This window comes from Amblyomma americanum, chromosome 7 (assembly GCF_052857255.1).
Source record: "Amblyomma americanum isolate KBUSLIRL-KWMA chromosome 7, ASM5285725v1, whole genome shotgun sequence".
Classification (NCBI taxonomy): domain Eukaryota; kingdom Metazoa; phylum Arthropoda; class Arachnida; order Ixodida; family Ixodidae; genus Amblyomma; species Amblyomma americanum.
The window spans coordinates 24,802,648-24,819,257 of record NC_135503.1 but is presented as its reverse complement, the minus strand read 5'-3'; the positions used below and the strand labels follow the sequence as shown (position 1 = coordinate 24,819,257).

The window sequence follows — 16,610 nt, the reverse complement described above, 5'->3', positions numbered from 1 at the left end:
TAAGGGCTACGACAGCTGTGCATTTATTTGTTGTAAAATAAGAGAACATTAACAAATTTATGCTAAAAATGTGAGCATCTCGATTGTTTTCAACTGCAAAGCGAAGCATTGTGAAAATATATACATGAAGTGGTGGGTACATGCAAATCGATAAGAAAATAAGGTCACATAAATGCAAACTGATATGAGAAACAAAAAGGACACAGTTGAAATGATGCTGTCATCCAGGAAACGCCTCAGCAAAATCCCCATGTCATTCGTTGCACATGATCCACTTTTCTTTGAGTGGGCTTGACAAGCCCCATAAACTGTAGCTCAGCAATCGATCGAAAAAACTGGGCTCTGTAAATGTGCTGTCAAGGTTGCATCCGCACAAAAAATCACAACAAAAAACACTGCTATTCTTTCAAGAAAAAAATGGCCAGCAACGCCACAAGTACCTTCTGCAAATAACCAGCGATTTCCACTGAACACACTTTTCTGAGCCTTCTTCGGAATACAAAGAGCTACACAATTTCTAACCGTTCAAAGATGTTACAATGTTATACCTGTGCTACACGGGTGTGTTTGGAATGGCATTCGGACTCTACGAACTCCTGCAGCGTTACACGACAATTTCCAAATGAATTCAAAAGCTTCAGCACTCACTTGCTCTGCTGCAATGGCGCTGCCGCCATTGAGCTTCGCTTCTGTCCGTTCATTCGTTTACAGTGTGTACAACGCCGAAACGACAATGCTGGCGGTCATCTCAACATGGTCACTCTCGACCGACAATGACGCCAGCTCGACCAGCAGCTGTATATAACTATAGTGTGACATGTTTTTCAGGCCGACGACATCAACAAATCTGGTTGTCGGACAGTCGCCCTTCATGTCATCAGCAGATCTGCAACTGAGTGAAAACTTCTCACTGATGAGGTGACAGCGTCAATATGTCTGCGCTTGTCGCTACCTTATCCATAATATAAATAAGCAAAATGAGCAAATACATATCATATGTGTACACTTCAACACTCATCAGCGATACACACTAATCAAGTTTTTAAATTTTAATCGACGACAACCCTTTTCTGCAACGAGTAGGCCTAGAGAGTCCGCACAGCTCATGCATATGATTTCAGCGATTGTGGAGAGTGAATTTACAAGTTTTAGCACATGCAAATGACCATTGAGTGTAGTTTTTGACAACAGCACCTTGAAATTGACTACTGCTTACATCGCAGGATGAGTATACAATGAATGAGAAGCACCGGTGTGACCCAGACTGCAGAGAAATGCTTCAGGCAGCCAGTAGCAGTCGTAACTTGTGGATAACGAATTAAGCTGTTTCAAATATTGCAAACGGTCACCGAACATACTTCTGGATAAAGTAATTTAAAATCAAGTATTGGTCACATCGGAGAAAGCAGAGACAATTAGCAAAAAACATCAGTCCTGCATGATGTCAGCAACCCAGCTATCAAGTGATTCCCAGACGGGAGATTGCATTAGCGGCTCCTACAGAGTGGTCATACTGTGCAAAAGAGCAAGAGTAAAACCAGTACAAAAGAAAAGAGATTATTTAATAAAAGTAAAGCACAGCTTGTGTTTTATGCCATGCAAACGAGCACTATAGTCAGATACAAGTCAAGAAAAAAGTCGCTTTTCCCCGTCAAAGGACCCCACTTCCAGCCAATGGCATCTGCCAATTCTCATGAACCTGCTAGTGTGACAATGCAGGAAGTGGCTGATGAAACGGTATAGTACCCTCCCCACCCATGTTGGGGATAGCCCCCCACCTTCCCCCCATGCATTGTCATGCTACTCAGGCTAGCAGGTCTGAGGACTGAGCTGCTTTGTGGCCACCCCATTTAAACCACAAGTATACTGGTCAAAGCCAGTTAAACCTTGCTTGCATGGTACTTTACAGGCTTATCACAAGAAGTAACTCCAATGAATACTGAAGTACATTCCGAACGAAATTGAAAACCATACTGGAGGCACTGCCTCTACACTTGTGTCCCCCATTCCAATGCCTGTGCTTATTTCTAGAGCCACTGTCTGTCACACAGTCTGTTATGCAGACTATTTTGTACTGAAACTAATGCTGTCTTCGACATGTCGCTCCCGCGATCCGGTTAGGATCTGGCAGAGTGGAAGCCGCTCTCGCTCTGAGCGCATAGCGAGACTAGTCAAGCCGAATGGTCAGCGAGTTTTTAGAGCGGAAGCGCAGGAGGCAGAAGGGGGACGTAACTTCCGGAACCACTACACGGCACCGCTGCTGATGTCAACAGTAGCCGCACGTGAGGTCCCTTGATTACCTTTAGCCGCACGTGGCCACACACAGTTTGCATCGCGGTCGCCGCTTAGCCTGTATCGATCGCTACCCCGGCTTTCCGTCCCACGGGACGCTCATTTTTCGAACATCGCCTTGTGGATAGCACTGTCGTCCTCGTCTGAGCTGTTGCTGGAATCGCTGTTGTCATGTGACAGCAACACAGACCGCGTTCCTAGCGTAGTTATGCGGCGTATCTTGGACATTTTGCCTCACACAGCGCGGCACCCGCAAAGCACAACGCAGCAAGGACGCTACTACTGCGTCAAAAGCCTACACTTGCTTCTGCCTACGCGCAGGGGACGCCGAGGCCTCGCACCGCTTTCGCGAAATGGCGGAAGTGGCTCAGTCACGTGATCTCATCACGGAGCCGCTCCGACTTTGTTCTCGGAGCGCGTCAGAGCACTCTGAGCTGGAGGCGAGCACTAAGAAAGAACCAGCCGAATGTAGTCAGAGCGGCCGGTTTCGACCAGGCGAATGTGTGGTCGCCTCTCAGAGCGCTCTAGGGCGATCTAAAGCGACCAGTCGAAGACACCATAAGCTTGTGCGAATAGTGCTTTTTTGGTTCGAAGCGAATAGTAATTCTGAAATAATTTCGAAACGAATACTTCGAATAGTAGCAAGTAAAGGAAAAAAACGGCAGAGGGCTAAGGTCTGGGATTCATTCAAGGAAAGTAAACAACTTGATTATTTACGAAAATCTAAAAATTTTTGTGCAAAAATACTAGCTGTTCCACATGATGGGGTTTGAGGTGCTCCCCTCTGCAGCTTACAACAGCTCCTCCAGTCAAAAAAAACCTTTCACTTCTTGTCTTGGTGGCTGGTACCGAAAGACACCTACAAGCAGCTGCAACCAGGGTTAAGTAAAGGTGGCTGCCCTTGCTTTTCCACCACACAAGGGGGTCTTTGGACCGGGAAAGAAGAGGGGGCCTTCAAGTAACCAGCAACCTCATCCGAGATTGCACGGCTTGACTGATGATGTGCGCATGAAGTGAAGTGTGTAAAAGCACTCCACACAGAATTTCCTGATGGGTCTGCAGAGCAGGTGCTGTTCTCACTTGTTGCTGTACCATGTTGATCAACTGCCAGACTCTTCTGCTGCCATTGTGAGTAGAGTGAACACCCATTGCTCTGCGGGTCGTTCAGCATAACAGACATCTTTGTATCTAGGATCGACCAATATTGCCAATGCAGGAAGGCGTGACATCTTGATATCAGGAAACCTCGTCTTGATGCTACGCAAAAGGCTTGAGGCAAGCAATGCTGCCTCACCATCTTCGGAAACATGTTCAGCTAGAACCACCTCGGTACACTGCAACAGGGGAATGACTTGTGGCAGCGTGGGACATCTGTCCCCAGACAGTTCAGTTGTGGCATGGTAAAGTGGCTTCAAGACTTGCACTGCTGCATTCATAACCTTCCACTCACTTGCGTTCAAGTTTGGAACTGTGTCAGATTGTGAAAGTTCTACAGTGATGACAGTACAGAGCTTCACGAACCTGGCCATCATGGCATGCTCACTGTTCCATTGTGTCAGGATGTCTTGTATAACCTCGAGAGGGTCCAGCTGCATGTTTCTCTGAATTTCCTGAAGCTGTCCTTGGGCCTTGGAACTTCGTTTGTATCTAGCCACAATCATCATCATCATCAGCCTTACTACACCCACTGCAGGGCAAAGGCCTCTCCCATGTCTCTCCAATTAACCCTGTCCTTTGCCAGCTGCATCCACCCTTTGCCTGCAAACTTCTTAATCTCATCCGCCCACCTAACCTTCTGCCGCCCCCTGCTACGCTTACTTTCTCTTGGAATCCACTCCGTTACCCTTAAGGACCAGCGGTTATCTTGCCTTCACATTACATAACCTGCCCAAGCCCATTTCTTTCTTTTGATTTCGACTAGGATGTCATTAACCCATGTTTCTTCCCTCACCCACTCTGCCCGCTTCCGGTCTCTTAACGTTACACCTATCATTTTTCTTTCCATGGCTCACTGCGTTGTCCTTAACTTAAGCTGAACTCTTTTTGTTAGCCTCCACGTTTCTGCCCCGTAGGTAACGGTAAGATAAAGCTGTTGTACACTTTTCTCTTCAGAGAAATTGGTAAACTGCCACTCATGATCTGCAAGAACTTGCCATATGTGCTCCGCCCCATTCTTATCCTTCTAGTTATCTCCCCCTCATGATCCGGATCACCTGTCACTACCTGCCCTAAGTAGACGTATTCCGTCACAACTTCCAGGCTCTCGCTGCCAATTGTGAACTGTTGTTCCCTTGCTAGGCTGTTGAACATTACCTTGGTTTTCTGCATGTTAATTTTTAGACCCATCGTTCTGCTCAGCCTGTCTAACTCATTGATCATGATTTGCAGTTCAACTCCTGAATGACTCAGCAAGGCAATGTCATCAGCGAATCGCAGATTATTTAGGTATTCTCCATTTATTCTTATTCCCAACTGTTCCCAATTCAGGCCTTGGAATACCTCCTGTAAACATGCGGTGAACAGCATTGGCGAGATCGTGTCTCCTTGCCTAACACCCTTCCTTATTGGGATTTTATTGCTGACCTTATGGAGGACTATAGTAGCTGTGCAGTTGCTATATATTCTTCCAGTATTTTGACATAAGGCTCTTCTACCCCCTGATTATGCAATGCCTGTATGACTGCTGAGGTTTCCACTGAGTCGAATGCTTTCTCGTAATCAATCGCTCATAATCTCGTAATCAATTTCTCGTAGCCACAATCGCTCAGGCCTAAGCACAGCGCTGCAAAAACCCTGACACTTCTCTTTTGGCATCACTGACACACAACTGAAGGGTGTGTCCGAAACACTGCACACCACTCCAGGACGACCGCGCTACTGCAGAAGCAAAGTTCCTTCCATTATCTGTAACGATGAAGATCAGCATAGTATCGTGGGCTGAAAGTTCCCACTCCTCGATGACACCTGCGATAAATAGCTCCAGGCTTTCTGCAGTGTGCGAGTCTGTCATCTCCGTGCAAGCCAATGCATGCACGTGTTGCACGAAATCACTGTCCATGACGTGACAAGTTAAACAAACATAGCTGTTATTTGCCCGCTAATGTCCAACCATCAGTTGTGATTGAAAGCGACTCCACTCCGCTTGCAAAAATATCCCCGAGCTTCTTTTTCACCTTCTCTTTGCTTGATGCGTAGAGTTCCGGAATAATGGCTCCTGAGAACGTTGTCCGAGACGGCATGGCATAATACGGCATAGCGAACTTCATCATGTCGAGGAAACCTGGTTCTTCGACAATGTTGTAGGGGTGCATACCACGGGCTATGATGCGAGCTATCATTTTTGTCATCTGTTGGGCTATTGGGGGCCAACGCTTTCATTTTTGGCTTGAAATTGTCGGCTATAGATGGCTGTTGACCACTTGCCTTGCTTGCCCCCTTGAGCTTGGATGGCCTTTCGCGTGCGTCCCGCTTCTCTTGGTAGTCCTTGTGCAAGTCCGGGTGTTTCCTTAAATGTGTTGCTAGGGTTGTTGTCGTACTTGTCGGGGTCTTCAGGACTGCCTTGCATTTAAGACATTGAGCTTCGGTTCCCGGTGGAATCTTCACAAAAAGGTTCCAAATTGGATTGCTGGCCGCATGCAAGTCCCCCATGGTGCTCTCTGGTGTGGTCCAAGGCGGCTGAGATTGATCAAATGCCGCCGCGGCAGAGACAGTCGCCCACTAAACGCAATCGACCACACCACCACGCCGACGAGATGCGTTTTTGTACGCCTTTGTTCTAAGTATAGTTCTGTTTTCCTGGCTTGGTTTGGGTTGGATTGGATTAGGAAAAGTATTACTGAATCCAAAACCGAAACTTCCGAAAACGCCTTCTCCCCGCCAGGTGTGCCTATTTGTTCGATCCGAATACTTTTAAATTTCCGAATAACAAAACTCGAATCGAAGCGAATATCGAATAGCGCATTATTTGTTCAACTTTTTGAAAATATCGAATATTCGCACAAGCCTACTGAAAGCACCTTTCTAGGCTGACCTGCAAATTAGCTAGGGTAACCGACTGCATTGTGTTGCTCGTAGCCCTGAAGCTCTTGTAGCATTACAGTACATGTAAACTGCCTGAAAAGCACAGAAATGAAGAAACCAAGCATCTTTGATTAAAAAAAACAGTCAGGACAAGGTGAGGCACATAACACAGTCTGTGAGATTCGCGGCAACCCTATCACAGTAGACAAGCAAACTCAAGAAAAGGCAGACACACACATACTCAGCACCGCGAAAGATTACCAGCTACAGGTACTCCAAAAATGTTGTGAAAGAGAAAAAGAAAACAAAGGATACTCTGCAATCTTCTCTTCTTGGGCCGAAATTTTCTTCTCTCTTGATTTCACAGCTTTGAAGGACTGAAAGAATGACAACAAGTGCCGAAATTCAGGAAACTATCAATTTTTGAGCCATTAGTATAACCTACCTGCATCATGTCGTATAAATTGATCAGTTTGCCACTCTCCAGATGCAGCTTGTAGCTGATGCTCAGGTCGGGAAGTGATGGAGAGATTTCAGAACTGCCTGTGTTCTTGCAGCACTCACACTGATGACATGTAAAAAAGGCAAAAAAAAAGGAGCATAGCAACATGTTTAATACGCAGTATATCGAAAGGCCCCATGAACCATTATTTGCATCAAAGCAAACGTTTGTTAATGCCTGGCTGTACTCAGGCACTAGCCAAATAATATTTCTGCGCAATAATTTGTAAGGGTGAGTTGATTGTTCACACATATCCCAAATACTGCTACCTTTGAAACCAAATGTCCTAACATGCTTCAGAGCCCTTTAGAATTAAGGACATTAAGTTTTCAGGCTCTTTGTACAGATGAGCACTAGACATTTTAGGAAGAGAAACAGAGACTGCCAATAGCTAAGTAGGCAGACATATCACTGCCACTGCTAGATTGGAACAACAAACATTCCTCCAGCCCTTTAAGTACAAAACATGTGTTAGTTGCTTTGAGAAATTACTCACAGCACACGCTTCGCTACCTTAGACTCAATTGACCTTAAACACATTGCTTAGTTACACTCAGCTACTTGGATTAACTGGTTTATTTACCATGGGGTAGTAGGACTCTGATGCGATGCAAAATTTTTGAAACAAATTCGAATGAAAATTACGCAAAGCCATGTTGGAAAAGGCTAGTAAAAGCATTCCATGCTTGCAATTTACAGTGCATTAAATGTCATTTGCTCGATCAATGAAGTCGAGAACTTACTCTCAGAACACTGCAAGGCTTGGATAACGCCATATGTAACACTGATCTTGGAGAGGGTGTGAAGTACTGCTTTACTGCCAGGGCATCATCATAGTAAAGCACTTCGTGAAGGGGCAGAGTTGTTGGTGGTTTAAGGTCACTGAAAGAAAAAAAGAACAGGATTCAAGAACAAAAAACAAAAAGGACCTCCCACCAGTCAATGCAGAACTGTGGCCATGTAAAGCCTGCTCATTATGCACCAAGCTCATGTGTACTTTCACTAATTCAATAAAAATTTCAGCTGATCCACTCTGCTCTTAGTGCACGTAGAAACCGCTCAGTTGAAATAGCATAGGTGGTTAATTCACACCTTTTGCTTTCACAGAAAGGAGAAACTTGATGAGAGAGGCTTCTGTGATGAAGGGCATTCAAAGACAGACACTTATTCTGCACCAGATAATCCAAACAAAACCGTATTTGGTGATTGAAAACACATAGCATTTGAAAGATGCAGAGCAGAGCAGCAACCCTGCCTGGTAAATCATAGCAATCTACAGTCAATTACTCTCAGACTACTTTGTTTCCTCACTCATTTCTGATGCCTTAACACTGCCCAGCAGAAAAGGTGCAAAATGTTATTCTGAAGGAGGAGCTACAGCAATGTTATTCATTTGAGACAGGTGTTCTAAAACTGCCTCCATAAGATTTAAGGCATTAAGGAAGCATTAGCTGGCTTTTAATCATGCTTATTTCAATAGAATTTATTAAGGTGACATCGTTATGGGTCCTGTTCAGCGGCAACCCCTCAACAGCGTGTCAAGAAAAGCAGGTGTCCCACCTGCCACCTAGGCCACACGACCTTGTGACATCATCACAACCTGCCGACCAGATTGTGAGCAAACTGCTCACCATGACAGGTTGCAGTTTAATTAATGATTGGTAATGAAAGATTGCTCGGGAAGAGCAACCTGTGTCTTACAAAGGTGGAGCGTTAGTACCCGTGAAGTTTTTTTTTTTTTCATTCTAATGCACACTGAATGCAGCACAGATTAATGTATGTTGGACAATCACGTGCAGGCTGCCAAATTCTTAGCAGATGGTTTCTCTAAAACCCACGGTTTACTATATCATGAGAACTCAAACAAGCACTAGTAAGTGGTCTTGCAAATACCCCTGGCCATGCATGTTCTCCTAGAAAAAAAAACAATAAAAAAAAAACAATACAGTTTTTCATGCTACCTGAAGGTTTCCGAAAAACAGCCTGCAAATTCTTCTCTCAGGGCTTCAAAAGGAGACACTCGCTTTGCCTTCGTAAGCGTTTTCAGTTTCTGCAATAAAAAGAAAAGTACTTTCCACAATGCAATCATCTGTTTCTTTGATCCTGCAGCAGTGCTTCATAGCAAGATGCCAACAGGAATAATTCCCTTCCTTCCAAAATCCTCAAAAGTTTTAAGTTGTTCATTCTTTCCTTCATCTATTTAAAAAAAAAAGGAATAGAAATAAATCAGTCTCGGACTTCACAATCTTCAGGAACATGTCTTACTACTAACAAGCCTTGAAGGCACTGGTCGTGACCGAGAGGTCATGTTAACACTGCAGTTTCAAGTATTGATGCACACACACGTGTGCACACACATGCACATACACACAGGATTGGGGTTTCTCAAATTGGGTTCTATGGAACATTTCGGTTTCCTGAAGAGGTTTTTGGGTTACCCAGACCTAAATCTATGCATGCCTCAGCCCGACCCCCCCACCCCAATTTCCATTATGCACTTTATTTTGATGATAAACATATTCGCTTAGAGCAAACTGTTTCTCTATAAAGATGGTCAGTTTTAATTGTATTCAGACATTTTTTAAGGAGCTGTGCATCTGCCTGCTGCTGTTCTTTTTATCCATGCATATTAGCTGCATATTAGCTGCATATTAGCCACAAAGCAACAGAAGCCAGAGAAGCGTGGGTTTCTCAGCACCTGTTGTTTAAAGCCACTGTGGTTCCCAACGGGTAAAAACACAGAGCCCCCGCCTGCATGTGTAATGATACTACTTGGCATTCCATTTGAGTGACTATTCTTACAGCTGCGAATAGCTCACCAGAAGTGTTTTGCACAAGAAGTATTTCAGTAGAATAACAAAATACCACTGAATTCATGTTACAAGCATTCAAACCTCCTGGAACTGCGAACGGCTTCTGAGCTTGCCCCAATCCAAGGATAACGGCTCTGCTGTTTCATTCACATCACTGGTTTCAGGGTTATCAGCTGTAAAAAGAAAAATAGAAAGCCTACAGAGCAATCCATTATACACCTTTTCAGCGCCTACGTTTCAAACCATGGAAGACTAAGAAAGTCAAAATAAACTCTACATGGAAAGTTTGTAAAAATTATTCTAAAGTTTTGCGCTTAAGAGAAGAGCCCCCAATATGTTCACTGTAGACAACAGGTTTTAAATCCCCAGGTAAATAATTCAACATAAAATGAATCGGACCATATGTTCTTTTTATTTGGTTGCAGCACATTTATAAACTCCAAGTACCCCAATGTCAAAACATATCACGTTTCAGGGAAGCCTGCCATTAATTTTTTAAAACTGACTTCCGAAGGTATTAGGATGGCTTTTGTAAAAAATAATAGCCCAAAAATACACACATGAAAAGGTGGAGAAAGACACAGGACAAGGGCTTGTCCATTGTCTTTCTTGGCCTTTTCATGCGGGCCTTTTTGCGCTAGTATTATTTCTTCCAAAAGCTATGCACCAGCTTGCCCCACTATAAGTTTTGTTAAAGATGGCTTCTGCGGTATAATAATACCAGTGTTGGCGGACATCAGTGAAAATGTTAATCATGTTGACTAGCAAATTGGTTAACTAATATCTGATAGTTAACTTTTCAATTATTACTTTTCAATCAGAGATTTGTAGCCAGCCATTAGCAATAGCCATATCAGTTTTTTGAATTTTGAAAACACAATTAGCCTCGGCACAGTGGCTCACCTAATTTTGGCCATGTTGTGCCAAATGAAGTATACTTTTCGAAAGTGAGAGTCTTTGTCGCCTGCAAAGCATTGCCCCTAGTACAGACCACTCCATACTGCATGCACCACGTGACGTTCTCTGTCCTGCCCTTGCCATGATGCTAGCTGCTGTGCGCTGCTCCAGCCCATATTGGAGAGTACTGCAGGGCATTGCTCTGCGTGCAACAAAGTCTCGCACTTTGGAAACCACGCGTCTTTTGGCCCAAAATGGCCAAAATTTGGTGAGCCACAGCACCTAGCGTAATTGTGCTTCTCAAATTCTAGAAACTGATATGGCTACTACTAATGGCCAGCTAGAAACCTCTAACTGCAACCAGGTGCCTACCTGTAATAGTTAAGTTACTCATCAGAAATCACTTAGCCAGCTTATTAATAAACTTGAATCATTGGTTTTCTGATGTATGCCAGCACTGGTATTACTATGCCACAGAAGCCACCTCTTTAGGTCACAAAGCTTGTTTTTAACATTTAGTAGCAGGCTTCCCTGAAACACCTGATACATTCTGTACAGTTTTAGAAAAGAATGTACCAGCATCTGACCAAGGAAGCCCTGTCTGCAACACCATTATAAACACGGGGTCACTGAGAACTATAGACCACTGAATTCCAGCACTGAAAAATAATAAAAAAAATTGCACATACTAGACAAGGCTTCGAATTTTTCTCTGTAGCCCTCGAGGTGAGCCTTCAGCTCACTGACACTTGGGGGAGCCTGTTCAAGATCTTCTTGGGATTTGAGCAATGAGAGGGCATCACCCATTCTTTTCTGCAACTCGTCAATGGACATAACGCTGCAAGAGATGTATGTCCAGATATAGCTTGCACATGCAAAAAGAACACACAAATAAGAACATTCAGAATGTGTGTTTAGGACAAATATTTAATTTCCCTACAACTTCCACGGTTCACTGAACTGCAAGCTTATGGATCAGCAAGTGCTAAAGTAAGCTTCGATGGCTGGCTACGAGAGGCTGCAATGACTACTGTTTGCAATTAAAATGGCCTTTAGCCAAAGCCAAGCTGTTAGTGTGCGCTGCTTGTCAACCTGTATAGCTAAATAGTACTGCAATGTGTTCAATGCCTACATGAGTATAAAGAATTCCCTATTTCTATAATCGCAATCAGCTCAACTTGTTCTTTGCTGTTTTAATATATTAGCTTGGTCTATTGGGGTTTAACGTCCCAAAGTGACTCAGGCTATGAGGGACACTGTAGTGAAGGGCTCTGGAAATTTCAACCACCTGGGGTTCTTTAACGCGCACCGACATCGCACAGTACACGGGCCTCTAGAATTTCGCCTCCATCATAATTCGCCCGCCGCAGCCAGGATCAAACACGCGTCTTTCGGGTCACCAGCCGAGCACCATAACCACTGAGCCACCGCGGCGGCTCATCACGTTTCTCGATTTCTTGGGGTCCGCTGGCGCCTCCCTTCGGCATGAAGTTTTCCAAGTCCAAGGAATTCAAGATGGCGGCCTCCATAGTAAATCGATATAGCAACCCAATTGGTGATTGGTTGGTGACGTCGCTGATATATACAATTGGTGACTGATTGGTGAAGTCACTTATATATCCAGGATGTCAATTTAGCATTGCCGAGTGTGGCAATGAGAACACTTCTCAATTAATAGCCTAGCACTTTTGATATGGCCACTCCCGTTGACCAAAAGTAAGACGGTCTTTACCCAATCCCTGCTGAATAACTGAGGAGGAGCATAGTTACCGAATCAGCTTGATCAACTTGCCAAAATCTTCGGTCTCACTCACTGGTGCTTGGAGGTAAGTCATGTACACTTCCCGAAACTGCAAGGATGGCAGAACAAAACAAAAAATGAGAGGAACCCATGAGAGACCTCCTAAGCAGGATTCATAGCAAATAAACTGCTCACATGATTTCCAAGGGAACAGCCAGGGAGCTTCTTGGCAAATTCATACAGAACGTGCAGCAACATTAAACTATTCCTGTGGTGTTTGTGCAAATTATTCACCATCCGATGAATTCTCTGTAGAGAAAAAGGAAAGGTGACATTTGAATAAGAATGGATTTTGAATGATGTGAATGAATTAGGACCATTAAATACTCAGAGACAGGCCTTCAGGAAGAAGTGAAATTTCACAAAACAGAAGAGCACTTTTCTACGAAACACTGAACGAGTCCATATACCAAGCACCATCAAAGTTCTTCCATAAAAGTTTCAAGTAGAACAAGGTTGAACAATAGTTGGGTACAATTCAAGGAGGAAGCAGCAAATGTCACCCAAAGGGAGCACAACCAATGGCATCAACATATTGTCATAACGTTGTAATCAACCACCTTGCACCTGCTAACATGTACCCAGGCATCCACTAGCGGCCGTGGACATGCAAAGCAGCGAGTGTAAAAGCAAATTCACAGAATCATCTACGAGTCACCAGTCGAACCTACTGCAGAATGAATTCAGGTATGGGTGCATATCTTCTCAGCAATGGTTCCCTCTTGCTCATTGTAACATTTGTTATTGTGGTGCCACATTTATCCACGTCAGTGTTGACAAACAACCAGCTTAGCTAAGTCTTCTACTTATGCCTCCGCTCCTCCCTTTCAGCGTAATGGCCTCTCCCATGCACATGCAAAACTACATCAGTGGCATCACCTTCCACAATCACAGGAAGGTACGTTTTGTTGCTGTAGTGCACAGCTCAGAATAGCTGGGTCACCAATCACCTGACCAAATGAACAGGAGACACAACACACTAAAACTGCCCAGATTTTTCAGGTGCATCCCCCTCACCTATGATCCCCCTAGCCATCGGAAAGCACTTGATGAAAAATTCTAACCACAATGTGCCGCTTTCCCATAACATGACGGACATGGCTGTTGATTTATAGCATGATTTTTATTAAATCTTGAACCTCAGTTCAATGCTGCCAGTCAGTATGTTTTTGATCCAACACTGATGGTCTCTTAAGGTGCAGAGAATTTGGATTTCACAATGAGTTTTGCCTCAGTTCCAATAAAAGCCTTTTCTTCAGGTCTGCTCAACATCACAGCTGCAATGTTCCATCCCTGAGCACTTCATATGTTACAGAAATTTCAGGTTCGTAAAGACAAACCCCAATATCTTTGTCATAACCAGCACGAGTTGAGATATATTTGCTCAGTACTGTGGAATACAGTGTAGGTATCAATAAAGGAATGGAAACAACACATGCTCACCTTCGATGGTTTTTCAGATGAAGGTTTTTTGTCCTTCAGATACCTGAAGCATAAAAGCTACTGTGGTTAAAGTAATTTCTCACAACTGCAACCAGATATTAAATGGTACAAGCTTCATCACCATTTCTACAAGGAATTACACATACTGAATGATAAATGAAGAGTAGCTGCGTGCAAATACAGGTGAAAGGGCCAGGTAAAATACAGATTAAACACTTTGCAAATGATGTTCTACTTCATCTGCATGCTGCTCATGAAGGAAAACACAAAATTTGCAATCTTATTCACAGAGCCACTTTATACATAGTCTTCAAGAACATGTTGCCACACCAAGCTTGACTAGACGTGAGTTCAATCATGAAACAAAAGAAATTTTGCATGTTGCCTTCACTAGAACACAATGCAAAGTTTAGCTCGAGCAAAGCTGAATAGCATTGCAGTAAAAATTCGTTAATTCAAACTTCAATAGGCCGGGGGATGTTCAAATTATCTGAAAGTTCGAACTATCAATTGACCCTGAAAAAACTATCAAGAACTGCTTGCAACACAGCAAACTTATTTGGTGAAAGACTGGACAATAGATACCCAATTTTGAGACAAAAACAGCACAGCAATGACTGTTTTTCACATTTACACTAATGCTCAGTTGCTTGTATACTGTTGGGAGTGCCTCAGCAGAACTGCTACAGAATAATAATGGCCTCTAACATCCTTCATGGATGCGGTGGAGCTCCAGCACTACCGCATCGCACCCATCATAAGCGGTGAGTGAGGAGAAGCTTCACCACAAAAACGGCAAGCAGCACATGATGAGCGCGCAGCAGTTTCGGTGCACTGGTGGAAAAGCAGAACCACACACGCATACGCAAGCAAAGGAAATGGTGTTGAAGCTGGGGGGGGAACCTGGTGAAAGTTTGAACAGTCCAAATGGTTTATGGAACAAATCCCAGTTGCCTTCAGTTAGTTCCAAATATAATCAATTTAATCCCCAGTTGGTTCCAGATGGAACCAACTGGGAAATGTTACATAAACCAGTTAGATTGGTTAAGACTTTCACCACGGAAGGGTGAAAGAAAACAGCAGCAGCATGCCAATCAGTGTCCGAAACAGTGTTCAGCTAGGTTTAGTTCTCTGGCTGATGCAGGCTGGTTGAGCTGCTGCCGCTACGGGTTGGCTTAAAGCTTAGAAAAGCAAAACCGAAACTAAATGGTCAGTGTTTTCTCGGATACGGGGCCACCCGTTTGTCAGCATGCCTGCAGTCACGCACACGTCAGAGGTGGATGAGCGACTATGCAGTATGGAATTCTGGTTTTCAGAACAGCTATTTTGACGATCTTTCACTGCGCCAGTCATACCTGGACACGACCTCCCTTTGGTAGCTGTTCAAATTAATTGGGGTAAGACCTATAGTGTCCACATAAGTGAGCATCCGACACGCCATTGACTTACACCACCGTTGACTGGGAGCCCAGAGTTGACAGGGGGGATAATCTGAGCCGGCAGTTTTAATTATCTGGATTTCCAAATCAACAAAAGTCAAAATAACCAGGTTTTACTGCAATAAAACTGCACACTTAAACAGCCTTGCTACTAGATTCACAATTCAGAGCTAATCAGGCATACAATCGTAAAAATAACACTGGCACAGTAAAGAAATGCAGGCAAAGTTTGTTAATTACAAAAAGCATAGCAGTTTCATCTTTACTTTTCACTATCTAAATCTGTAACTGCTAACAGAACTTGCATACACATACACTATGCTTCAAAAGCTGAAAATTTTCTCATCACTTCATCAAGTAGCATGTGCGAATAATTTGATCAACCTAAAGCTAGGCGAGCAGAATATATCCGCATGAAGTCCACTGTTCAAGTACTGGTATCATGTGAATCTAGATTCCCCTATTCTTTCATTAATGTCTCCCAGTGATGCCAATAACTAAACCTAGTTGCATATTTGATCACTTTTAATGAACAACTCGAGTATGCTATGTTACAGTTGATTGTGGTGCATGCAGAGGATGTAATCTGACTGATGACGATGATGGTTACGTTAAGTGAAGTCTGACCAAAACTGAAAGCTGATATGAAGACATTCAGTAACACTAAATCCTCCTGCACTTAAGTAACCAAGAAACAGCGCCTCGAGTTCAACTTTGCACTGTGATCAGAGCCCCCCCCCACCAATACCAATATCTTTTCTCCAAATCACAGCAAACACGCCAATGTTTGTACACGATCAAAAAAAAGTGTTTTGTGTTGTGCACAGAAAAAAGTTTTCCCTGCATCATATGTAGTACTTGAAAACAATGAAAAAATTTTATTTAAAAACTGCACACAGAGCATCGGAAATTTCAAGTACCGTAAAAACCGGACTAAAGGTCGGACCAGAATATAGGTCGGCCCCCCAACTAACCAATTCTAAAAATGAAAAAAAAAAATCTTTTTCAATAGAAAAAGTACCGAAAGTCGCCGTTACCTTGAAACAAATGCGACTCAACAGGTTGCACAACGGTGACAGTATTTATTTTCATTTAAATGGTGCTCATATGTACACCCGGACAATTTTTTAACAGTATCACATGCCCATCGACCCACGTGTTTGTCAGCACCTTATCATCACGGCATGGAGCGGCGAAAACAAACGAGGTACGAGCATGTGTACACATGCGCTTATTCTCGCTTCTTTTGCCGCTCCATGCCGTATCTCTACCGTTTTAACGCGGATGAATTCAGCAGTCACAGGCAACGATCCTGCACGCAGCTCCCGGATGACCTCCGCAACCTTTCCTTCCAATTCTGGATACGCTGCGGTCTGCCCACGGAACGCTGTTCTCCTCTCGTT

At 43.7% G+C, this 16,610-nt stretch overlaps 1 protein-coding gene across 1 annotated transcript in view; it reads right to left on the bottom strand.

Annotated features, from left to right (window-relative positions):
* Nucleotides 1-16,610, bottom strand: part of Orc3 (origin recognition complex subunit 3) — a 30,433-nt gene continuing 13,823 nt past the window's right edge. Inside the window, exons 10-19 of the mRNA XM_077631540.1 lie at nt 13,769-13,811; nt 12,461-12,574; nt 12,295-12,374; nt 11,214-11,362; nt 9,709-9,800; nt 8,776-8,864; nt 7,558-7,696; nt 6,758-6,877; nt 6,628-6,689; nt 1-342 (exon numbers count right to left, since the gene is read on the bottom strand). Coding sequence (XP_077487666.1) covers nt 237-342; nt 6,628-6,689; nt 6,758-6,877; nt 7,558-7,696; nt 8,776-8,864; nt 9,709-9,800; nt 11,214-11,362; nt 12,295-12,374; nt 12,461-12,574; nt 13,769-13,811 — 994 coding nt within the window. The 3' untranslated portion in view covers nt 1-236. The remainder of the gene's footprint in view (nt 343-6,627; nt 6,690-6,757; nt 6,878-7,557; nt 7,697-8,775; nt 8,865-9,708; nt 9,801-11,213; nt 11,363-12,294; nt 12,375-12,460; nt 12,575-13,768; nt 13,812-16,610) is intronic.